Source organism: Triplophysa rosa, linkage group LG3 (assembly GCF_024868665.1).
Source record: "Triplophysa rosa linkage group LG3, Trosa_1v2, whole genome shotgun sequence".
In the NCBI taxonomy this organism is placed as follows: domain Eukaryota; kingdom Metazoa; phylum Chordata; class Actinopteri; order Cypriniformes; family Nemacheilidae; genus Triplophysa; species Triplophysa rosa.
The window spans coordinates 8,695,990-8,721,336 of record NC_079892.1 but is presented as its reverse complement, the minus strand read 5'-3'; the positions used below and the strand labels follow the sequence as shown (position 1 = coordinate 8,721,336).

Here is a 25,347-nt window from a genome sequence, read left to right as displayed (position 1 = left end):
AGTGGGACGTTTTAAGTGTGCAGTTTTTAAAATGTAATAAAAGACCAAAAACAACGTTCTGGCTGCCACAGTTGTATATGCTGTTAATGTTTATTTTCATATTTGAAATATATATGTCAAATGTTTAAAATACAATATTTTGTACCAAATATGGTCCATTTCTTTTATGCAATTTGACAGGCATAGTGCATACGGTTCGTTTAAACACTTCCTGTTTCGTTCCTCTTGCACATGATTTTAATTTTATTGACCATGTTAAATTTGCATCTACATTTTATCATCTCCCAGTCAATTTATAGAAACACAACAGACGTAAAACGCCAGTTGGTGCTGTTTGAACCCTCCTGAAGCGCTCCATAATACAGGCACTAGCTCAATGCGTCAACAGGGGGCGCTCTGTTCTAACTGAGATTATTCGGATAAAGACACGCAGGGGGAGTGGACAGAGTGTTGGGGTTATTGTTGAACACCAAAACCGGTTCGTTTGTATTTATGCGATGATAAAAATGTAGAGAATCGATGGCATGCAGATTGCGCATCATCGAACCTCGCGCGTGCACATCGTCTACATTCGTGGGGGATCAGTCGGTGTCAACAAAAGAGCCGCACAGCGCTCGCGTGCTGCACCCAAAGCCAAGTTTCGTGTCGGTGTAAATGGACAGTCTCGAGGCTTTTCGATCATTATTCTGCATCCTGTCGATGAAAAATTTCAACGTCAACTTTAAAAGCATCGTTTGCACGAGCAACGTCATGCACGAGAGGCGTGAACAAGGAAGATGAATCGAGGTCAGTTGAAAGGGAATAACAAAGAGAAGCCGTCTGCAGTCTCGCGAGCAACCATTAGCGGAAGCGGCACGCTGTTGTAGTGTTTGACATTCGAACTTCGCAGTTTCGCTCGAGTCGGTTTGAAGCACAGCGTTTGGTAACCGCCATTTACTTACTTAGTTTTTTATCGAATAAAATTCTGTTTATTCAGTACAATTAGCTTAGAGACGTCGGGTCAATCGGCGTCGCGCTTTTTTAACGTTATTTTCAAACCGGAGCTCTCGCGTTTGGGGAATTACCAGTTAAACCTCGAGTTGGCAGTTTCTCACTCACCGATAACTGAGAACGACGACATGTAACGTTATGCTAAGTTTTTATTTTTTACCCCAGGTGTGGTGACGAGGGTTTTCACTGAAACTAACGTTGTTCCTGACAAAATATGTATGTTTTAAGGTTTATTTTGGTTCATTTGTTGTATGTACCAACTCAGTTTACTCTCTAATGGTAAAATGTGTGGATTAAACAAGCGAATACCAGCGAAAGTTTTTAATGTCGCGTTTAATTTATTGTATGGTGATTGCGAGGACGAATCTAATTGACTAATCCTTGGCTTTCACATATGTTCAAGTCAAGAAAGATACAGTTTGTATTTTGAACGACTGAGTGGTTACTTCAATTGTTTTTTTCGAAAACACAAGTAAACAGAGGTGTATTGTCGTCTTTGTCTTTTAAAGCTGCGGAATATTCAAGTTCGATGACGAATTTAACGTGACTGGAAGATGACAATTTGCCTTAAGGGTTTAACCTGATGTATCTGTAACTTCCTTCTAGTGTTTATCTTAAAATTACAGTATGACATTGTTACAGTAATAACTGTGCATTATCTGTATAAATAGTTCAAACTGTCTTTCTGTACTAACAAAACTTGACAATTCATTCTTATTTCACTTGGTTAATATTTCCCTAGTTAATGGAAAAGTAATGTGTAAGTTTGTTTATCACCTAAACCCTTTTCTTTTGTCTCTTTCAGTGAATCAGAAGGGTTAAACTTTGTGCCCTGGCACGACCTTGGTTTTGAAAGTGATCATTACATTTGTCAGCAGGCCACTGGCCTTCCCCCTTACATGACCCCCTATGTGGATTGAATGCAACCCTCTGTTCTTTACAGAATGGGTGAGCTGAACATAGGAGCTCCTGTATATCATCATCAACGTATTTTTATCTGTGCTTGGATCCTGCGTTATTTTTATCACAGAGCGCTCCCTGTGATTCTCACCAACACTTTGGTTTGCAAAAGCATTGACTTTATCTGAACGAAAGTTTGAGAGAAAGAGGTTTTTGGAATCTACTTTGATTCATAATCATAATATTACATGCTGTTTTTTCATGGTTGCGAGGCTAGTTTATAAGGTGTGACCCAACCGCTTACTCCACTGAGTAGAGAAATGTCAGAAAATATCGACGACAAGATGGTCAAGTTTCTATCCCCCCCTTCAAAGAACGTCAACGGCTTCAGCTCGGACTCGCTGGTGGGTGAGCATCCAGGTGTGGAGGTCCGACGTCGGAAAACCATGGAGCGTGAAATTCTGAAAGCAGAGCATCGTTTTTTTCGTCGTAGTGTCATCAACGACTCCAATGCCACAGCGCTGGAGCTACCCAGCAAGAACTGTATCCTAGCCACACCAGCGGACTGCCCTGCTCCTGTATCTGAACCCCATGCCCTGGAAACCAAAGTCGCACCACCAGCTGCACTCCCTAAGGAGATAGCTGCATCGGTAAAGAAGAATGTTGACGGACAAGGAGATGGTGTCAGTGTGGAGGTAGCTATAACGTCACAGTCAGTGGTCATTGATTCCAGCAAACAGGCTAGGCAGCTTCTTTCTGCAGAACCACCGTGTTTGGCTGCTTCACTGATATCTGGAGATGGCACTGATGGAAAACGTCAGGGTGAGAAAGAGGAGGATAAAGAAGATAAGGAGAAGGCAAGAGCAGAGGCTGAGTTGCGAGAAGCAGAGAAGAAGGAGCAGGAGGACATCGAGGAAGTGGAGACAAAGGCGGTCGGGACGTCTCCAGATGGGCGCTTTTTAAAATTTGACATTGAAATTGGACGTGGTTCCTTCAAGACTGTCTACAAGGGTCTGGATACTGAAACCACTGTGGAGGTGGCATGGTGTGAGTTGCAGGTAAGCAAAAGATTGCTGTGTTTTAAAGTAGCTTTGAATAAAATGATTGATAAATGAATACGTGTAAATGTTTTTCTGTTGCGCTAGCTTGAGCTAGGTGTTTTCCTCTGTTGGGTAGGCCAGCACGTCATCGAGAGTATGAATAATCACTTATTCATAGATGACAAAGTGCAGTATTTGTCCTTGTTGAGCCTCTTGTTGAATGAGGTGGTAAATCGCTATCTGATCTGCTATTTGAACCTAGTATCAGATAAACTCATACTATACAGCCTTCGACAACAGTGGCTTGCGAATATTTCAGCTCAGCACCTTATAGCTCTTCTAATGACAGTCTTGTGACTAGCCAGTTTGACTTTAACTTCAGCGCCCTACCTACGCCTTTCCGTGAGATTTGTCATCACCTTGGTAATCTTTAATTTGTCTATTTCCTCTTAGTGATCCCCTTAGAAAAATGTAGACACTTTTACTAGTCCTTTTGTCACACCTCTGGAGTCCACACATCCCTAACACTTAACCCATTTGGCATTTGGCCAGTGTTTTTGTAGCTGTTTTGCTTATTGGCTGAAGCCCCAGTATTGTAATGCCATCTTGGAAAGCAAATCCTTATTTCCTAATTGGGACTTGGTGTAGAATCGATGAATTCGACCATCATGTTTGTATTGTAAACTTACATCTGAAACAAAGTTAGAAGTGAGTCTATCATTATTAACGTTTCATTTATATCCAATCTAGTTCGAGACCAGTTTTAATTGTATTCTGCACCCATTTATCTTCACAAAATGAGTAAATTTAGGTAGTTTTTGAACTGTAAATGCACCACGAGCTTATGGGATTATTACTTAAATGCTACTGGCTATGTTTACATAGATGAAATGGCATGGAATCATATTTTTATTATTTTATGATACAATAAAACCATAAGCAGTCACTGTAATGTCCACAGGCATGGTACCATTGAGGAAAGACAAAACATCACTAGAAGGCCACATGGCAACAGAGCTTCTGTTGGAAAAACACTGGCTCATAGTTGTGTGACCCACTTCTTGACTTCTAATTCTAACTTTGCATGCAGAAACATCCTTTGTTTCATTTATATCACAAAGTAGCGATGAGAGGAAGTCTACCAAAACCGTTTTATATGTTTATGTGCCACATTAAAGTGCAGTTTCAAAAGTGGGTCAAGTTTAACCACCAAAGCGCTTGTAATCTCATGTGAGAAGTGTGGTGAGCTGGTTTGCCAAGGCTTGACTCTGCCTCTTCTTCTGTCTCCGCCCCCCCGTTGCCACATCTTGTGCAGAAAGATGACAAGGCAACATCACGTGAGCTTTTGCACATGCCCTTCAGGCCTAGTCAGCTACCATGTTGAAACAAAAGCCTCTCTTTCTCCCTAGCTTTCAGCCTCTCTTTAGATCACTTTCTCTTCCGTCTTCTCTCGTTTCATTTCGCAATGACTATTTTTATATCTTGGGCTGTTGTGTGCGATAGAGCGGAATTTGTAAGTCGCGAGTATGAGGGAAGGGGCTGCATATTTTCCCCCAGAATGCCATCTGTCTTCAATGCTTATGCTAAACATCGGGATATTCCCCTCCCACATTACTCGCCTCTCTATCAAATGATGGACAAATTTGAAAAATAAGTAGGTCACTGAGGAACAAAATGGATCTCTGATAGGCCACAGTTCTCTTTTGTATTAGAGAAGTGGTGTCTGTGTATTTACCCTTTCTTTCACCTGGAAATGACCACATGAAATACTCCTGCTGTCCCGCATTTGCCTTTTGCCCCGCATGTGAATCCTTTTACAGGATCACTGTAAATCCATTTAAACCTCTGTATAAATTATAAAGACTGGTTAAGGAATTATTATTATATGCTGTTACTGTTTTTGTTCAGATTAAAAATGTGAAATGTTATTGTGAAAGACTCTTATAGTTCCATATATTAGGCTAGGATAAGAAAACCATTTGTAGGTTCATGTGCCTACAGTAACCCAAGTTGTGGTTTCAAAAGTTTGTTTGAGGATCCCAAATGGGCCAGCGGAACAAAAGTGGGTTAACTGGTGTTATATGTTTGGGTTGAGGCGATCTATTTGTTTTACCAATGGCAGATGGGGGAAGTGCACAGGAAACGTGTTTAAAACATTGGTATTTTGTACAAAATGTGCAGTTCCATTTAGTAACGTTAGTATAGAGTTGAATACTGTCTTTACATCACTAAAGATTAACAAGGAAAACTTGATCTTCACTATGGACTCATATTTATATGTGTTTAATGTACTTTTAATGGGTTGCATAAATGTTAAGGTCTACCATGGTTAAAATAGAAATACCTCTTGATGTGGCTAAAGATGCTCATGCGTTAAAAAAGATTACGTTCACAAATCATGTGGCTCCATGTGATCACTGATTAACAATACAAGCTCCTAGATGAAGCATATGAATGTCCAACCTACCTTTCGGCCCCATGTGAGCACCAAGAACTATGCACTCTGACCAACCCGCTAAACTACATTATCAGCCCAAGATAAATATTCAATGGCATGATCCTGATTTTAAACCAGACAATGTGATTTAATTCATTGTTAAATGTAATTCCAGGTGCATTTCAGATCCCGTTGTTGGTTATTTTAACCAAAGCAGCTAATCCTAAATTCTTATCTCCTGTCTGCACTGGTATGTGGCCTTACACGTGAACAGGCCTCATGCCAGGAGCTTTATCCACATACTGCAGTGTAGCGTATGGACTGCCCCTCCTCTGGGAGAACGCTTCCACGGGCTGGTCCCACAGACCAAAGAGTACACCACATTTTTGAAATAGTTCATGAAAGAGAGAGAAAGTAGGTCTGTTGTAGGGTGGGGCGCAATGCATGGACCCTTCTCACCCAGACACCTCTCCCGCCATTCATAAGGTTTTTATTCCTTAAGGCAATATGCTAAATACCGTTAAATGGGTTGTTTGTACGTGTGGGAGGTTACTGTAGTTTTCAACCTAGCTCGGGGTGAACGGCTGTGCCTGCCGCTAGTCTTGGCAAAGGCAAGTCACGACTTAATGTTTCTCATTCCAGAAATGGCAGCTGGCTGCACCAAATGTAGGTCAGCAAAAAATCGCCAGCTCAACTGAGTGCTTTGTTGTAGCTGTAGTCAGGCACAGATTGCTGCAAATATCCGTCACCTTTGACAGCAGTAGAGGTTTTGCAGCAGGATTTCCCCCCTCGCTAAAACTACAGACATGATTTTACGCAGCAGAATCTCTTTCTTTTCTGTTCATTTAAGGAAGTACTTTGTTGTTTTGCTTGTTTTTGTTGGCTTCTATCACAGCTAGAGATGTCAGAATAGCTTCCTGCCTTAAAGGGATAGAACAGGCAAAAATTAAAATTCAAGTCCTCAACTTGTATGTTACTCTTTCTTCTGTGCATCACAAAAAAGGATATTTTAAGAAATGTGTTTGTGGTTTTGTGTATATAATGGGGCCCAGTGTTGTTTGATTACCAACGTTCTTTAAAATATTTTCTTTTGTGTTGTAAATGATGTCATATTTTCATTTTTGGTGAACCATCCCTTTAAGCAGTGGGTTATTATAATGTTTCCCTTTTAGAAATGTGAATATAGATCTGGTTACTGTACCCTCACGCTGAAGCATCTTCTTGGCAAATCTAAATTTACCAATGTGAAAAAGGATTTGAAAGTTCTCTTTTTGACCAGAAGGTTGTCTGTTCGATTCTCAGGGCCGGCGGGTAACGACTGAGGTGCCCTTGATCAAGGCACATTAAGCTTAATGTGATATAAAATATCGTGAAGGTTTTTTTTTACAGCGGAAGGTGACATTAGCATTTGTTAGTTTCACTTCTTTGAAGAATGAAAATACATTTATGCTGAGCTTATCTGTATGGTAATGTCAAAAATAAAAATCTTTTCAGGATCGCAAGTTGTCCAAGTCAGAGCGGCAGCGTTTTAAAGAGGAAGCTGGAATGCTGAAAGGCCTTCAACATCCAAACATAGTCCGCTTCTATGACTCCTGGGAGTCATCCTTGAAAGGGAGGAAGTGTATTGTCTTGGTGACTGAACTCATGACATCTGGCACGCTCAAGACGTAAGCCACATACATGAGGTTTTTATTTGTTCCTGTCATGTGTTTCTAAAAATTTGTCATCAACCCCTTCTGTATGCTTGTTCTGGGTGCAGGTATCTTAAACGGTTTAAGGAGATGAAGATCAAAGTCCTGCGCAGCTGGTGCAGACAGATCCTGAAGGGGCTTCATTTTCTACACACCAGGTCGCCTCCCATCATCCACCGGGACCTTAAGTGTGACAACATCTTCATCACCGGCCCTACCGGATCAGTCAAGATCGGAGATCTGGGTCTGGCCACCCTCAAGAGGACGTCCTTTGCCAAAAGTGTCATAGGTACGGTTAAGTATTTGCCACCGTGTAACCGCCTCATGTCAATTTGGCTGCTCGAAATTTGTGGTCCGGGGAGAAGTGAATCCTTCATTCCATGTTTCTTTTTCCCAAAGTTTCTTTTTCTTCTGCTTCTTTTCAAAGCAAGTTTTAATACCAGTGTGGTGAGAAATCAGACCACAGCGTTTCCCTGACCGCTCGAACCGCAGCAAACCAGGGCTCCCGCTTTACGGAAGCTGAATTCTTGACGCACCATTTAGTTCAGAGTTAGTTTTGTTCTCTCTTCTATTGTCAATGCGTAACAGGCCACATTTTCAGGTACCCACAGAAAGAGTAAGTAGTTCTGGCGCTGTTACGTGCATAGCTGAATTTTGACTCGTCTGCAGGGCAACCTGATCTGATCAAGGATCACGCTAGAGCTAGAGCTGAGCCCTGGGCTGGCAGGTACCGTGAGTGATCTTTGCTCTGGTTTGGAAATTTGTGGTCTGTTTCTTCGGTGAACCATGATTTAATGATGACGATGCTAATGAACTTGTTCATTTTTCCCCCCACAAGGACATTCTTGTTTTCAATGTGTAAATGTCTGAAGCGCAAAGCTTTAAACTATCTGCTCATCTCCCTCATACTTTTAGCTTTGAGTCTTTCTTTTTTTGTTGTTTTTGTTTTGTTCTGGAAGCCTTAGGCTCTAATTTCAGGTGACCCATTATTCTGCTTTAAGGATTATTTAGTGTACTGCAGTACAGACAGTAAGTATGCAGAAAATGAGTCTGGTAAGTCCACCAGTATTGTGACACACATCAGTCTGAATCTATTATATATATATGTATATATGAAGTTTGTCTGTGTGAGACCTTTGTCAATGGGTAACTTTGTTACTAAATCAACTGGTGCACAGAATCTCACTTCTCTGTAAGCTATGGACACATTTGAGTTTTAACACTTTTCTTCACAGGTTTACCCAAAGGTAGGTGTGTGAAATGAAAAGTATGTTTTCCCATAGCTAATGTTCTGGTTTGGTTTGTGGTAAAGGCACCTGACCATAGACTCATTTGAACCTTCTCAAAGTGATTCCCAATCTGGTCTAAAATTCAGTTTTATTTAAATAAGATGCATAATCTACATTTTATAGAGTCCATGTGGTCAGTCCAGGCCTAGAGGTTGAGTTCTGTGCTCCAGTTCCAATACCCTCATACAGACAGTCCCTACCCTTGATGGTCTTACATGGGGAAACTTGGGCTTCTTATCATTGCTGTCTAACTGAGGGCAGTTTCTCTTTTTATTTTTTTACTTCCTCTCCCCCCTTTTGCTCTCCTTCCCTCCACCTCTCTCTTTTCTCGCAGGTTTTGCTCGTGCGGGCCTACAGCGACAGCATCACCTTCCTCTCATCTCTTCACAGAGAGGGTGTAGTAGGGTACTGAGAGAGTTCTGAACCATGATCTTTTAATTTAAGGTACCCCTGAGTTCATGGCGCCTGAGATGTATGAGGAGAAGTATGACGAGTCAGTGGATGTATATGCCTTTGGGATGTGTATGCTGGAGATGGCTACTTCTGAGTACCCGTACTCCGAGTGTCAAAATGCGGCTCAGATCTATCGCAGAGTCACCAGCGTAAGTCCACACCCCTCAGTCCACCGGCAGAGGGAGAGAGCCCACGCACACTCACTCTCCCCCTGCTTGCTGCACTGCTTTAATTTCTCTTTTATTTTTTGCCCCGTGTTGAGGGTACTTTCTTTTTTCTCACACAGTGGTAAGTTTTTTTTTTTTCTCACTTTACCAGTAATTTTAGTAAATAATTTATATACTGATGTTGTGGTCACTCAGAGGTAGCAAACTGATGTAATTTGGTTTTGTTGTCAGTTTACGGGTTATATATAAAATTTAAATAAACGGGTGGGGTTTTACCTCACATTACTGTATCGATATTCTCATGCCAAGAATCAAGTCTTTTTTGTTTTTAATAAATAAATATTAGAGGTGTCTTGATTGAAAACAACTTACACCGACATCTTAAAATATATCAGTGCAATTGTTTTGTCTCGAGATGCACACCAGAAATGTTTTTTGTGATGTATGTTTTTTTAAATGACTTAATATCCTAATTTATCTAAGGCCTAGTCCTGGTTTAAAATAATCCCTGTCTGGGAAACCACCCCAAAGAGCTCAGAATATCATTGCACAAAGTTGAAATCTGGAGGAAACAAAACGTTTAATATATGACATACACGTAACCTAAAAATCACAGCAAGACAACATTTTTCTTTAATCAAAACAGCTTTGATTGTTTTCAATGTGATGTGTTTACAGGGGGTGAAGCCTGGTAGCTTCGACAAGGTGGCTATTCCTGAGGTGAAGGAGATCATCGAGGGTTGTATACGTCAGATTAAAGATGAGAGGTGAGCCAATCTTCAGTTACAACTCATTTAACTGAGTGCAGCTGTAACACGTCAGAGGAGACCTGGCCCTCCCGGCTGAGACTGGTTTCTCCAAAGGATTTTTTTTCTCCATTTATTCATCATTGGAGTTTTGGTTCCTCGCCACTGAACCGTGTTGGCTTGCTCACAGGGAGACTACTGATAGTAGATTAGCTCAGGGTTCTGTAAATTCCATTAACATTGCTTTATTGGAATGGTCTTACTCTTTCTATACCATGTACTGTACCGTATTCTACCTTTTGTTTTTTTCTTCCTGTAAAACTGCTTTAAAGGAACAATACGGCATTTTTAGGAGGATCTATTGACAGAAATGCAATATAATATACAAAACTATTTCTTCAGAGGTGTATAAAGACCTTACGTAATGAACCATTAAGTTTGTAATACCTTTAGAGTAAGTGGTTTATATCTACATACAGAGCGGCCCTACACGCATTGAATTCGCCGCCATGTTTTGTACAGCAGCTCTAAACGGACAAACAACTCTACAACGCGCGTTTCCTTTTCCTCTCCGCTGCAGTATCATGGTGAAACGGATCACGGGATGATCCGTGATCCGTACGGATCGTGCTCTCCGGTGCGGAACGCATGTGACCTGCGGATTAACTGAAAGTTTATTCATCATTGAGTAAAAGAGTAAAACGCGCTCTTGCTCGCTCTCCAGATTCAGCTCCAGCGCGCTCTCGCTCTCTCAAGTATCTGGACGAGACGAGTACAATATTAAAGCGGTTCCAGATAAACAATGACGCTCAAAACTGCTCCGTCACACAGCTAATATTACACAACAACATATCTTGGTATGTTAGTATGTTACTCACATATTGATCCGAATCAAAGCATCCTCGGGGGTGATTTTTAGACGATCTTTCTCTCCAACGTCTCTCTGCCTGAAAGTATCTCCATAGATATCTGTGAGTACATATCTGCTAAACGCCGTCTCTGTTGGAAAGTCTTTATAATATTAACACAGGTCCTAGCTCCTGCCTGACTTTTATCCTTCTTTTTATACTTAAAATCCACAGAATGTTTATTTTATGTAATACATAAGTCATGGCTCTTTCTACAGTCTTTCTAATGCCTCAAAATCTCTTCCCTGCGTCAACATGAGAACGACATCTTTTTGTACTGTGGTGGCCACCGTCATGTTTGGACTGAGCGATTCGTGGCAAATCTATAATACAACGCTAGTGGCCGCTGTGTTAATTAAGAACTGCACCTTTAAAACAATGCAACATTGTAAAAATCTCTGTATAAATAAAATTGAATTGAACATTCAAGTAGACACCGTATTTTTAAAATGTACATATAGATTACTTGTATCTGAGCCTTTTTCTGTTCTTCTCCAGGTATTGCATCAAGGACCTTCTAAGCCACGCCTTTTTCCAGGAGGAGACTGGAGTTCGTGTGGAGCTGGCTGAGGAAGATGATGGAGAGCTGGTGGCTATAAAGTTATTGCTCCGTATCGAGGATGTAAAGAAACTGAAAGGGAAATACAAGGAGAACGAAGCCATTGAGTTTTCCTTTGACTTGAATAAAGATTACCCAGACGATGTTGCACAAGAAATGGTAAAAATATGTGGATTTGTGATTATTTTTTTAGGAATACAATTTTGGATCTTTAGATGGTTTGTCCTTCTGTATGATTGATCAGACTTGTGCCAAATCACAGAATTTGGATGCCATTAACACAAAGCTCTAGACATCCCCTGTCCCTGTGACTGTTTGTTTGTTTATTCAAACATTATGAATATTATAACGTTATGCAGTTTTTCCCCTAATTAAAATAATAAAACATCTGCAGTGCATTGTGGCCACTTATTAAACAGTTATACTTTGGTCTTAATCTGGGTTTTAATCTGTTCTCCAGGTTGATTCGAGCTACATTTGCGAGGCTGACCACAAGACCATCGCAAAGGCCATAAAGGACAGAGTGTCCCTGATATCCCGTAAGAGATCGCAGAGAAAACATGTAAGAGAGGAACAGGAAAAAAGGAAGATGGAGCAGGAGAAGGGGACCCATGCTCAGAATGATACTCCACAGCCTGGGGCACACACCACTACTAATACCCCTGGACCTGCTGTGGCTCCAGTCGTTCCTGAGACAGAAGAAGCTGAAGCTGACCAGCACCAGCAGATACAGCAGCCGGGAGCCTCAGTTTCTAGTTAGTAACCTTTGCTTTTGTTTTCTGCTCTGTTTTGACAGTTTGGGATTTGCCTGCCACGTCAAACATGTGTTTGAGATTGTATGTTAAATCAAATCGGATGACAGTTTCTTTGTATCTCACAGCTGTGGGTTTTGTGGACCTCCAAGGGCCCGCGAGTTTTCCAGAGTCTCATTCTGGTCAGCCAGGCACGTCTTTCAGTTCTGTGCAGCCTGACCTGCAGCCACAGCTGCCCACACAGCACACCATGACTCATCCACAAAGCGCTGTGAGACACTTCCTCTGTATTTTGATACTTTTACTTTTTTTGTGAATGCATGTACATCTTCGCCTTTTTTGTTTTTTTCTGCTCTTACACGCTAAAATTCTGTACATTTTCTGTCAATTTCAAATCAGTCACAGCCCCCAGTACAGGCCCCTTTACAGCAGGCTAACAGTACTTTGACCCCGGGCCCTATCCCTCAGAATGGAACTGCAGCCCCACCACAGGTACACATAAACACCATGTTCTCATTATGTATATGTTTTTAGTCAAACATAAACTAGAAACAAGTACACCTACTCTATTATCACTACTCACTATACTTTCCGGTAATGGGTCAGCCATCCTCTCTGCCCCCTGGTGTTCAGCCCGTCACCCCCCTGCAGTACCAGCAGACACCTCAGGATGGCAGCACCTCGGGATGCCAGACACTGCAGGGTCCTCAAGTCTTACAGGTATTTTGTACTGCCCTCTGGTGGCTGACACAACAAACATTTAAATGCTGTCTTGTCGAGGTTATGTCAATCAATATTTTGTGGTTTATACACAACATCCTGTTTTTGCCATATCCTTTGATTCTTTTCTGTCATTTTGTCTGTGCCGCACACGCTGATCTTGATGTTCTTTTTCATGCCTGTCTTGCATGCTCACTGCACTCAATTGCTTGTCAGATATGGGCATGCCAACTCAGCCCTCCTGTTTTCTCACCACCTCCGAATGCTGAACAGCTCTATTTTCTATATCATGCCTGTCAGGTACTAGCTGTGCCTTATGCTGTGATGTGTAGATTAATGGTTATTTAGTGCTGATGGCCTTATCAAGAGAGTTTTATCATTCAAGTTTTATGATGGGAAATGTAAATATACACTATTACTATAATTAAATTCTCACCTAGATTAAAAAATATTTGCTAAAATTAACTAAACTACTTGAAAGGATGTATATTTTGAAACCGATACCAGGGGAAGATACTAACTAGGCAATTGTTGCTTAACCCCTTCATATCCGTGCACCACCTGTGTAAAGTCATGTTTCTGTGTATGTAACCTCAAGATTTACAACATAGTTTTCTGTCACTATAGTTTGTCTCAACAAACATTTTTACCCTGTATGTGTAATTTTTTTTGTTTTGTTACAATTATATATTTCCTATTGATTTGCTCTTGCAGGCGTCTTTAAGCGCGTCCCAACCGCAGCCCACAGAGCAGTCGCAACCTCAAATTCTTGTCCCAGCCTCCACAGAGAGGTAAGACTCTTTTTTTTTTATATCACATGTTTGTTTTAATTTGAGCGCCCAGTGTTAAAGGAGTCGTTCACTATTAAATTTTCCTGATAATTCACTCACCCATGTCAAACAAGCCGTCCATGTGTTTATTTCTACTGTCGAAAACAAATTGAGGCTTTTGAGGAAAGCTTTCCAGGGTTCTTAACCAACTGCCCCCGTTGAAGTCCATTATATGGATAAGATCCAAATTTCAGTTTCATCACAGCATCAATTTGTTTTCGACAGAAGAAATAAACACACGGATGGCTTGTATGACGTGGGTGAGTGAATTATCAGGAAATTTTAATTTTATAGTGAACTACTCCTTTAATGATCAAGAAGTTGGCGAACTGATGTTGGTTTTGTGTTTGTCATCAGCGGTCACTCTGATGCTGCATCTGGCCTGAGTGATGGAAATGAAGGCAGGCACGAGGGGCGCTCGATGAAACGACCACAGCGCCGTTCCGTGCGCAGCCGCTCGCGTCACGAAAAGACGTCCAAAGCCAAACTCAATGTGCTGGAAGTAAGTATCGAAAGCATCAGATTTTATACTGTTTTTGTTGTTTCAATCAATATTACATTAAATTACATACAACTGGGTTACAAGTACCAAATTATTACGTAAATGGACTAACATGTTTTTTAGACGCTTAACACTAAAGGGTCTTTGGTCTGTTGTATTTGTTTTTGTAGATTTCTAACAAAGGTGACCGAGTCGCTGAATGTCAGCTAGAAACCCACAACAGGAAGATGGTGACATTCAAGTTTGATTTGGATGGAGATAATCCTGTAGAAATAGCTGAAATTATGGTAAAATGACGATTTTTGGTTTTATATATACTGGAGATGGACAGTTCTCAAAAGGTTTGAGTTGTGCATAATTCAGCTTCTCGTTGTGTTTTAGGTCAAAAGTGATTTTATCCTGGAGAGTGAGCGGGAGTCCTTCATTGAGCGGGTTCAAGAGGTCATTCAGATGGCAGATCAGAAAGCTCCAAAAAACAGCCAACATCAGGTATGTACCATTATTTTACATCTTAACACAGCCAAGAACATCTTGAGACTCAACGTTTACACTGACTATCAATATATATACCACTCTCTTCACTTTAGGTGATCAGTAATTTGCGTCCGCAAATGCCTGAAATGTCAACGTCCAGTGTTCCTGGTAAGTAGTTTACAGTGTTTTACAATTTGTTTTTACCCAATCCATTAAGTTGTTTCAACTAATATTTGTTTTTCTATTTTCCTTTTGAACAGGTGTTCCACCTAGCGTGGCTGCTCAAGTTGTTCACTCAGCAGGCCGGCGCTTTATAGTAAGCCCAGTGCCTGAAGCACGCCTTCGGGATCCATTCTTTGGGCCACCTTCAGCCAACACATCATTTGAAGATTCAGTACCAGGTCTGATTTATACATTTTAAAAGCAGTATGTGATATTTGCAACATATCAGCATGCAGACTTATTTTGTTCCATCCTCACTTTCAGGGCCTGACTCCACTTCAGCCAGCAGTGTTCAGCAGGATCAAACCACTTTGGCCCCTAGTTCTACACAAATTCCCTCGATACCAGTCACAACTGGAGGTCATCCTCCGGAGACCTGTATCCCTCCTGCTTCTCAGTCATCATACCAGAGCCCTGTTCCAGCTGCACCAGCTGTCAACGCTCAAGGTTCCACATCTCCACCCACAACTACTCAACAAACCAGAACAGGAAGGACTTCGCCTTCCCCAGCACCACCTGAGGTACCAACACAGCGTCGACTGTCACTTCCTACCCCTTCTGCACCGACTGTGGGTCAGCAGGTTGAGAGTGGTAACTTAATGGTCCCATCTGGTGGAGATCAAACGTTAACAGGCATCCAGCAGGTTCAAGTCGGCCCGTCTTCTGTCCCCGTGGTGCAGTCAGCAGAGGGTGAAGGTGATTCCCAAGGAAAGCCACCTGGAATCGAGGACATTCACGCTTTGGATCAAAAGCTGCGGTCGCTTTTCAAAGACACCTCCCAGAATTCCAATCAAGCTGATGGAGAGATGTCCTCACCACCCAACACTGTCAGTACTAATGCTTCAGGCTTGGCCTCCAGTGGACATGGACCACCTTCCAGTTTATCTCTCAGTTCCAGTGGGAACTTTGCACCTGGTGCTTTTGCCTCGATGGGACAGGCGGGAACACCTACAAACCTTGTTCAGACATCATTTGCAGAGCCTTCCCCACAAAGACAACAGGTGAGTAAAGTTCTTAATTCAGTGGTTTGTTGGCGTTTGTTTTTATCCTTCCCTCTGTTATATACTCACTCTCTTTTGAAGACCTCGGCGGGTGTAGTTCAACCAGACGGAATAACCATCAATGATGAAAAGCAGCCAGTATCATACGGGATCAAACTTGGACGATTTCAGGTAGGACTTTTCAGCGCAGGCCATTATTTTGAATTACAACATGGCTCATAAGATTGGCAAGCATATTCACAAATGGACTTGCTCTACACTTAGGTGTCTGTGGCCAGCGATCAGGACTCAGGCAGTGCTCCGGATCCAGCAGTCGTAGGCTTCTCTTCCTCCATCACTCCCACTTCAACATCATCCTCCTCATCTTCATCACCATCGGTTTCTAGCCCTGAAAACACTGTTCATAAATCTCAGACCCTGCCCAGGTATGGCCCTGAATCCATCCCAGGTACCACTACAGTTGGTCGCTTTCAGGTGACATCCAGCACTGACATCAAAGTGGGACGCTTCTCAGTGAAGGCAGCAGAGGAGAAGGCTTCCTCTGTGGGCTCTGCTGAGGGACTGGACACCACTAAAGAGCTGAAGAAGACGCCATCCAGCACATCCATCACCAATCACTACCTCAGCAGCGACAACGACTCGGAACCAGAGGATGAGGGCTTAAAACGAGAGATGAACATGCTCAGGGAAAGGTACATCATGTCCTAGAAATCTGTGTATATTGACATCACAAACTTGCGTTTGTTGTCTCTTAATTGGTGAGACTTCAGTTTCTTATGCCATTTTAAGAGTGTCAATGCCTCAAGTCTATCTTCTGTCTTTTAATGTCAGTGTTAAAAAGCAATTTTCATGTTATGTATTTACATTTATTAATTTCTGTGCAGACATATGGTTGAGATCCAGGCATTGCAGAATAAGCAGAAAAAGGAGATTGAAGAACTGTTTAAAGGTCTGGGCAAAACTCCACCCTCTATGGTGGTTCCTCCTACCATAGCCATGGCAGGAGGCAGGCGCAGACCTACTAAGGGCAAGGGGAATAAGTTGAGTCGTGGCAGTGGTTCTCAGGCCAGTTCTGCTCAACAAGGTATGAAACTTATTGGTTTACCTTTAACTGTAATATTTGGCGACAACAAATGGCTTGAAGGCTATTGTACATTGTTTTGGTTTTGTTTAGGGGGCAAACAAGTCATACATAGTGGTCAAAGTTCAGTCAACCAGTCAGCCACTGTAAGAAAAACTTCAGAAACCGTTCCAGGCTCAAATGTTCACAGTGAAGGTATGACTTTCATTATTGTAATTAGAGACAATGTAAAAAAACAAACATTTTTAATGATTAATAAAGAGCTAACGCATAAGATCTGATCAATTAATATTGTAACTTGTAGGCAACACAAGCCTAGACAAAACTGAGAATGGACACAGCCATGAGCAAGATCAAGCACCTGCTACTAATCTGCCACGCACGGGCACATTTACAGATGACCTCCATCAGCTCGTCGATAACTGGGCCAGAGATGCCAAGAACAAGATGCCACAGGTGAAGAAAGGCTCCAAAAAGAATGCACAAGCCCATCATGTACGTTAAACCTCTCTACGGTCCAAAAAACAAACCCAAACCATTTTTACCTAATTTATTAGGTTGTTCAATATTGTGAACTCATAACCATCTTCCTCCTCAGATGTTGCCGCGTAAATACTCTGCACCAGGTCAGCTGTGCTCTATGGGCGGCCACATGCCTGCCACCATCAACCCTGCGAATGGGCGGAAGGGTTCCTTGTGTCTGAACAATCCCCAGTACGGCTTCCCCTGCCCCACCTACAACACGCAGCAGTGGGCTCAGGTGGGTCCGCTGGCACCCACAGCACCCCCTGTAGGGTTACAGCAGGGCTTCCTCGTACCCTCAGGAGCCAACAAATCTGGAAACAGCTGTGGGTCAACCAACCTACGGACCACACAGGCCAGCTGAACCAGCTGGTACGGAAAAGGGGGAAAGCTGTGCCTCATGAGGTTGATGTAGGGTCATTGTTAAAAGTATGGTCCTTTGAGCTGTCCTTTTACTGGACATGATTCATCTGACAGTTTACAACGACCAAACTTGCTATTTAAGAGCAGTGATGATTCAAACGATAAAATCATTTTTTTGGGTCGGATAGTCGAATGTGTACATTGATACAACAAGGGATGGAAAGATTAGACTGGTTGAGTTCTCTTTTTGGTTATACAGCATAGTCTTTTTCCATATGGATTTAAGTACCGTCCTTATTGTAATAAATGAAAGTCAGTGAATTACAGCGAAGGCACAAAACGTATCCAGATTACCTAAACAAGGTACTGTCTTGGTAGTGAATGGATGGAGCACAGAGAAGACACAGGTGCTGACCGTGTGTATCCTAGATACAGAATGTCGAGAATATGGATAAAGAATGTAGGGATGTTGGAATTACAAACTCATGGCTGTATTACACCATAATTGGCCAGTATTGGGGGGCCTTTTTTAATATACAGTACGTAATTTACAAAGATGGCGTTTGATAAAGATGTGCAATGAAAGGAGGTTCAAGCAGGGTTTTTATTGCTCTTTATACTTATATTTCATAGCATTGTTCATTTGTGAGTTTTATATCATTTATGATTAACATACGATAAAAAAATTCTGTGTATCTTACATAGACAGTCACCACTACTCCGTCCACTCTTTTTTTGTATGTAGGTGGATAGAGAGCTTACTTTGGCTACGGTTAGACCTTGACAGCAGGATATAGCTTCGGGGTTAAACGCATATTAATGAAAACAGATGGCTTTATTAAATCACTTGAAATGAAGCTAGCCTTAAACCACGGGGATGTATCCTCGACCCCCTTTCAATCATTAATGTCACAGCCCGTGCAAACTTGAATATAATTTTACTTCATTTTTGGGACAAAATGATTTTATTTTCAATGACCATCTTAAGGTGCAAAGTAATTGATTTCATTAGTATTATATTCACAAATTCAATAGTTGCATTTTTGATTACAGCTATAGAGGTGAGTTCAGTATTAAACCACAGCACCAGTTTGTCTTTGAAAATTATGCCCCGAATCATTTTTCCAAACCACAAATTGAGTGCCAATCGTTTGCAGAAGTGACTTACTCTCACCTCTGAAATGATCCACTTAACTTCTCTAGAGAAGGAAATTGTTACTGCAATGCAGAATATGCACCGTTCAACAGACAGGGAGGGTTACTTGTTACTTTTGATACTTGACTACATAGATCTTTGTGAATCCTCTAATTGACCACAACCACATTTTACATACTAGGTAAACCTGTTTAAATACCACTAATCACAAACTCAAGTCAAATTCTATAAACTGCATGTTTTACAGCTCACATTAGTTCCCACAGACAAACTGCATTAAATGTGTGGGGTCAAAAGGGGGAAACAAAAATAGCTGCTTATGTTTTTGACTTATCCAGGGTCCTTTTGGTGACAATATGTGGTTTTGTGTATCAGTCTTGTAAAAAATGTGTATATATACATTCAAATACTTAATAAAACATTTGGGGATTTTTTTCCCCTCCTCCCACTGTATCGTGTTTGTCTGAAGGTATTTTTCAGTTACAGACTTGTAAAACCTTCGTCATTTAAAATTCTGCACATTCCCCAGTTTGATAAATGTTTTATGTTCTATTCTGCAGATTTCCCCCCTAATGTCAATGCAGAAGGCGCCTAAATTGTGTAATTTAGTCTGGGTCTACATGATAGAGATGGACTGATATACATCGGCCAATAATCTGTAAAAAAAATATAATCTATCGTCCGATGGTTTAAAAACAGCCGATGATCAGGGCCAATAAATCCTGTCAATCAAAAGAGGACAGGAAAATGCAATGAATTTGTGCTCCGTATATAGAAAATGTAACGAAACATCACCAGCAATTAATAGTCATTACATGATTGATAATAACATTAAGAAAGTTAAGAAATATTAATTTAATCTTCAGAATTTAGTTAATGCGAGTTAATATACTGCTCAAAAAAATTAAGGGAACACCTAAATCACACTGTATTAGATCACAATGCGCGAAATATTCAAGATAAAACTCTTCAATTATATACTTTGCATATTGTTGTGAGAACAAAATAATGTGACAATGATCAATGAAAGGACCGATTCGGATACATGAGATCCCAAAGGTTCTCAACTGGACTTAGGTCTGGGGAACGTGAGGGCCAGTCAATGACACCAATGCCTTCATCATCCAGAAACTGCCTACAGACTCTGGACACATGAGGTCGGGCATTATCATGCACAAGGAGGGCTCTGCACTGCACCAGCATAAGATCTGACAATAGATCTGAGGATTTCATCCCAATACTTAATAGCACGTGGAGTTCTGTGGCACCCTCTGAGGATGGTTCTCCCCAGACCACCCTTCCTGTTGCCTCTCCAGTGTAGCTGTTATCACTTTAATTTGCACCAAAACAAGTAAAAATGGTTTACAATCACTTATGCTTCTTTACCGGGTTGATTGACATTCCTGAAGGTTAACTGACATGGTGTTATGCTAGGACGTTCAAGTGTTCCCTTAATTTTTTGAGCAGTGTATAACCACCATGCTATCAGTATGAGCAGATATCCCTCTGAGTAACCTGTTATCTGTATCAGTGGACAAATTTAATATCGGTGCATATATATCTAATGATTACATGTGTATTAAATCAAGAACCTCATCAGTCCAAAATTGAAACAGAAAGCACAAGACAAATGTTTATTAGCATTTCATATTAACGCATTACAAATAAAAATAGATAAAAGTACATTACTTAAAAAAAAAGTAACATTTGTCAAGTTTCCAGTCTTCGTTTCTTCATTATCTGGCCTTGTCTGTATGGGCTCTGTGCTCCACCTTAAAAACATGTCCATATTAGAAAAGAAGCTACAGATACATAAGTATTTTCTCTAAATGACCAGGCTAAGCTGACAAGCACAGGCTGCCTACATCAAGAGTGCCAAGTCCCTGGCTATTTATATTAATGGGGACATAGGCATGAGTGAAGAAGCTAAACCAGAAGTGGGCATGTCCTTGCATGTATGCATACGCTCATTCAGAAACTTGGTAACAAGTATGTGTTTATTTTGAGATTCATCTTATATCATATCCTACCTGAAGTAGTTCTTGCGTCTGATCTGAATTGACTGTATCCTCCCTGCCCATGAGGAACAACATGGCCGTGTGGTTGAGCTGGTGGTCTCAGGTATTGAACTCTCTGTGGAGTCTTGCTGCGCGTCACCATCTTGTGCTGACTCGGTGTGCTGGGACGAGAAGGTTCAGATGAGCTTCCTGCGGGATCTTCAAGCATTTCGATGCCATCTAAAGTGAAGTCCCACAATTCCGGGTCATCTGTTGAGAAGATGTGTTCAGTTAACATCTAAGCTCTGTTTTTCATTATTAAAACCTCAGTCACCTATTACAGTGGTTCTCAAACTTTTTTGCTGTAAGGTCCCCTTTGTGTAGAGTGCATCGCTTTGCGGCCCCCCCAAATAAAAACGTATCGTCTTAAATTTAAAAATGTAATTAAACCAAAAACATATTCAGCTATACAATGCTGGAACATCAATACTTTTGGTGCATGGTCTTATTTTTATGATGCTTGATTGAATAAAAGCTATGATAAATGTCTATATTTCATATAATGCCACAAAATCTGTGGCCCCCCCGGATTCATTTCAGGGCCCCCAATTTGAGAACCACTGACCTATTAAATAGTATTAAAGGGATCATTCACCCAAAAATAAAATGATGTCATCATTTATTCACCCTCGTGTTGTTCTGAACATGTATATGACTTTGTTACTTCTGTGGGGCACAAAATCACATATTTTCAGAAATGTCTCAGTGGTTTTGTGTCCATACATTTACATTTAGCAGACGCTTTTATCCAAAGCGACTTACAGAGAGTTCAGAGAGCAATAAGCGATATGTCATACAGGAGCAAGATGTGTTCAGTTAAAATCTAAGCTCTGTTTTTCATTATTAAACCTCAGTCACCTATTACAGTGGTTCTCAAACTTTTTCACTGTAAGGCCCCCTTTGTGTAGAGTGCATCGCTTTGCGGCCCCCCCCGAATAAAAACATGTCATCTTAAACTTAAAAATGTAATTAAACCCAAAACATATTCAACAATACAATAGGTGCTAATACAAAGTTACTAGTTTCAACTCCATACAATGGCGGTCAATGTTGTTTGTTTACCAACGTTCTTCAAAATATCATATTTTGTGTTCAGCAGGAAAGAAAGTCATACAGGTTTGAAATGATGACAGTTTTTCCACTTTTGGTTGAACTATCCCTTTAAATCACCCAATAATTATCTTGAGCACCCAAACAGGGATATTTATCATGCCGTATGTACCATAGGGGTGGGGCAATATTTTACCTCACAACACTGCCTCTATATTCTCAAAATATCATTTTCAACAAAATATCAAGTAACCTTTTATATCTGTGACTGCTATTTTTGGCCATACGTTGTTTTATCATGACGCTGATTTCGACATAACATGCTCTCTCCGTGTCCCATGTACCATGACCTCATCGTCCTCCAAAATAGTTCTTACCAGCCAGATACTCCTCCTGCTTAGTCGACACCAGATGTCCGTTTGGTGTACTGTGGTTAACAGGACCTACAGTCTGCCCTACAACAATACGCCCACCAATGGAGAAAGCACGCTAAACACCTGACACTCCTACAGGAAAGGTTTGGCAAAAAAAACACAGACTCACGCCACCTTGCTTTAGATGCGGCGTCTGCTCTGTAGACGAGTTTAAAGATGTCGTTTTCTGCTGTGCTTCTTCCTGTAGCAGCTTCTTGGCCTCCATCTCCTGTCTGAACTTCTGCTGCAGCTGCTGCTGTCTCAGCTTCCTCTGGTGTTTAGGGTCCACCAGAGGGTCGAATGAGGACAGGTCAGCCACGGCAGCTGCTGACCTAACACACAGAACAGCAGATTTAGCACAAGTGCAGCGCCAGTTTTTCACCTTTATGTGGGTGTTTCGGTGCTCACTAATATTAAAAGACGCTTAAATTAAATGTGGCGATTGTGAATTTGTATGCAAGGGCCAGCAAAATTCTTTCACCTTGAGGTGTTGCCAGGCCTGTTTTCAGACTCCTGGTGAGCTGATGTGTTGCCAGAATGTGCTGCTGTGTTTGTCAATGAAGTCCTGGATGCAGTGCCGTTCTCATGCCCTTCTTGTACCGGGTGACCTCCCATCTGGCCCGAGCGATTGTTGTTGGTTGGTTCCTCCGGCTTGATAAATATACTGCCGTTGGCTTGGGCCATGCTTTTGTACCTGGCCTTCGCCACGGATGGCTCTTCATCGCAACGTTTGGTCTTGTCTGGGTCTAAAGGAGGGGGCGGCTACCATAACAGGAAATACTGGAATTCAGGTACATTGCAAATACGTATCATGATTATTTTTTATAGGATTACACATTTCTTACCTGCTTTGGTATTTTATTGATGGCTATGAGGTACTCCTTATTTAGAATACAGTTTCCAAGTGCATTGCCAAAACACCTTAAAAAAAGCAAAATTATTGTATTTATTAAATACAAAGTAAAGCACAAGAAAACTGTATCGTTCATAGAATATAGAAGCTATTTTAGCATTTATGCTATTGATGTTACATTGAGAACAAAAAGAATTACTTGAGCGCTCTTTTCAGTCCATCTGTAACAGCTTCTTTTCTTGCTTTCTCCAGCGACAGAGCTTTGGATTTAAGGCCTTCACTCACACCATACCCCACATCCTCATGGAATGAGCCGTCCTGTGGGAAAGAGATCACGGTACGGTCATAGTCTTCTATATGGTGTTATCTATGATGTGTCAGAGCTCTTACCTTTAACTGGACCTTCACAAAAGCACTTACTCCAACATAAAACTTCCCGTTGATAAGGTCAACGAAGTCTGTAACATTAGATTGACCACACATTGTATTAAATACATTCAAATAGAGGTTCATCTTCATTTTGATTCATATAAAAACGTACTTTATAAATGATGATAATGCTGTATTTCCTGTCTTTGTCAAAGTTGAAATTTACATTTTCTTCTAAATTGATCAGTGTGATGTCACCTTGAAACATCCCAAACGTCAACCGTTAGGAACAGTTAGACATATTTAAGCCATTTTATTAAAGCTTCAATATTTCCAACGTATATATTTAGATCTGAATTGAATAGTAATCAAGTATTTTGAATGAATAATTACATTCTCTTTGCTTTCATGCAACCTAAATGGTATTAAAATGTTTGTGCATCATAATAATTGCAATTGTGGTATATCCTTACCAACATTTTGTTGTGATATTGAATGTGACCATCCGTTGTACCCAAACATTTCATTGGCCAAACTTATAACTTTGTGACCCTCGACATAACACACCTGCCAAAAGACACATAACCAAGGATTAAAAAAAACATATGACTGGTCAAAATAAAATAAAACAAAATAAAACAGAACAAAACAGTTCATTCACACCTTTTGACCTCCTCCTGCCTGTCTGGTGCTGATATATTCAGGTCCGAGTCTCTGTCGTAAAGCATTCTGGACTGCCTGGTACTCTTCTGCAGTATATGCATTCTATAGCAATAACATCAACATTACATCTACATGCTGTTTAGCTAATGATAGAGCTGCCATCAAAACACATTGCCATGTAAGTTAGACGTTTTGTCTTTTTCGTCATACCTGTCCAAAACAAGCACTGGATTTCTGACCACCGCTAGGATCCATATGTGCTCTTTGATATCTTGTGTCTTCTTTATAAACGATGTTGCATGTGCAGAGGTCGCCACACTGTAACTTTACGCGGAAAAAGTCTGAGACAACATCACAAACTAGTTAATGTCTATAGTACTTTACAGTCTCATTTTCCGCTTTCTGATCTCTGTATGAAACCCATAGGCATTTAATAAATGTCTCTATAGCAACGTTTTAATACTGTTTAAACTAGGTCTTGAATAGTAAATTACGTCTCTAAACCAAGCGTTTGTTAATTCCCGCGTCGGAACGTTTAAACCGGCCCGCCGCCACTCGCTCTTGCGTGCGCTCGTACGTAACACGTCATAAATACAGAGTTAAAGTCATGCTTGGCGTAATTCCTTTATTTTTAAATCTAAAGGTCAGCAAAACCTAATAACTACACAATGCTTGAGAAATAAGAAAGCTGTAAAATATGTGTCTATTTGTAGACATTTAATATTTTAATTTGACATAATAATTTATATCTGTTGACTTCGTCACTATTTACGTTTATTTTATTTTCTATTCATGTTCATTTAATGAACCTCCTGACAGTATTTATAATTCCTAAAAAAACAATAAAAATTGCCATTGCCATTTCGGTCACAGTATAAATGTGCTGTTGTGTTCAATTTCATATTAAAATAAAATAAAGCAATAAAACAAAATAAAAAAAAACAAAAATGTAGTTAAATATATGTTTAACGTCATCTTTTCTTTATCTTTATTTATATAGCACTATTAAACACAACCTGGGTTGACCAATGTGCTTCGTCACTATTTACGTCACTCGAAGACAGAATGGCTTATACATGGCTTTCATTATTTGGACATTGGGGGTCTAAATTAAAGATTTTTCTCTGTTACAGTTCCAC

At 40.8% G+C, this 25,347-nt stretch overlaps 2 protein-coding genes across 6 annotated transcripts; one reads left to right on the top strand and one right to left on the bottom strand.

Annotated features, from left to right (window-relative positions):
• The first annotated feature begins 404 nt into the window (after positions 1–404).
• wnk1a (WNK lysine deficient protein kinase 1a) lies at positions 405–19,254 on the top strand. Of its 4 annotated transcripts, none has more exons than XM_057329363.1 (24): positions 405–786; positions 1,796–2,948; positions 6,862–7,034; positions 7,127–7,347; positions 8,792–8,949; positions 9,646–9,734; positions 11,120–11,339; positions 11,641–11,935; positions 12,061–12,203; positions 12,332–12,424; positions 12,539–12,652; positions 13,367–13,443; positions 13,840–13,984; positions 14,155–14,271; positions 14,366–14,473; positions 14,572–14,626; positions 14,719–14,859; positions 14,945–15,681; positions 15,763–15,852; positions 15,946–16,373; positions 16,566–16,765; positions 16,856–16,957; positions 17,067–17,257; positions 17,361–19,254. In XM_057329363.1, the coding sequence occupies exons 2-24, from the start codon at positions 2,211–2,213 to the stop codon at positions 17,646–17,648; spliced, it is 4,923 nt and encodes a 1,640-aa protein (XP_057185346.1). In that variant the 5' UTR covers positions 405–786; positions 1,796–2,210; the 3' UTR covers positions 17,649–19,254. The 4 variants fall into 4 exon arrangements, with proteins under 4 accessions (XP_057185346.1, XP_057185349.1, XP_057185347.1 ...); XM_057329366.1 differs by having other exon boundaries at positions 445–478; XM_057329364.1 differs by lacking the exon at positions 405–786 and adding an exon at positions 804–922.
• A 1,168-nt stretch (positions 19,255–20,422) lies between these two features.
• rad52 (RAD52 homolog, DNA repair protein) lies at positions 20,423–24,912 on the bottom strand. 2 transcript variants are annotated; one of them, XM_057329857.1, is made up of 11 exons: positions 24,419–24,912; positions 24,209–24,310; positions 24,019–24,112; positions 23,567–23,634; positions 23,376–23,494; positions 23,169–23,244; positions 22,805–23,085; positions 22,459–22,655; positions 22,288–22,365; positions 20,834–21,070; positions 20,423–20,575 (listed from the first exon to the last, which is right to left on the bottom strand). In XM_057329857.1, exons 1-11 carry the CDS (start codon positions 24,461–24,463, stop codon positions 20,514–20,516), a joined length of 1,359 nt encoding a protein of 452 aa, XP_057185840.1. In that variant the 5' UTR covers positions 24,464–24,912; the 3' UTR covers positions 20,423–20,513. The 2 variants fall into 2 exon arrangements, with proteins under 2 accessions (XP_057185840.1, XP_057185839.1); XM_057329856.1 differs by lacking the exon at positions 22,288–22,365.
• Positions 24,913–25,347: the final 435 nt, after the last annotated feature.

Coding starts and splice junctions, on each gene's coding strand:
- wnk1a (XM_057329363.1), top strand. CDS start 2,211: ATGTCAGAAAATATCGACGACAAGATGGTCAAGTTTCTATCCCCCCCT. Junction 8,950..9,645: donor TCTATCGCAGAGTCACCAGC/GTAAGTCCACAC, acceptor ATGTGTTTACAG/GGGGTGAAGCCTGGTAGCTT. Junction 11,936..12,060: donor GCCGGGAGCCTCAGTTTCTA/GTTAGTAACCTT, acceptor TGTATCTCACAG/CTGTGGGTTTTGTGGACCTC.
- rad52 (XM_057329857.1), bottom strand. CDS start 24,463: ATGGATCCTAGCGGTGGTCAGAAATCCAGTGCTTGTTTTGGACAG. Junction 23,495..23,566: donor TTGTGAAGGTCCAGTTAAAG/GTAAGAGCTCTG, acceptor TCTTTCCCACAG/GACGGCTCATTCCATGAGGA. Junction 21,071..22,287: donor GCAGGAGGAGTATCTGGCTG/GTAAGAACTATT, acceptor TCTTCTCAACAG/ATGACCCGGAATTGTGGGAC.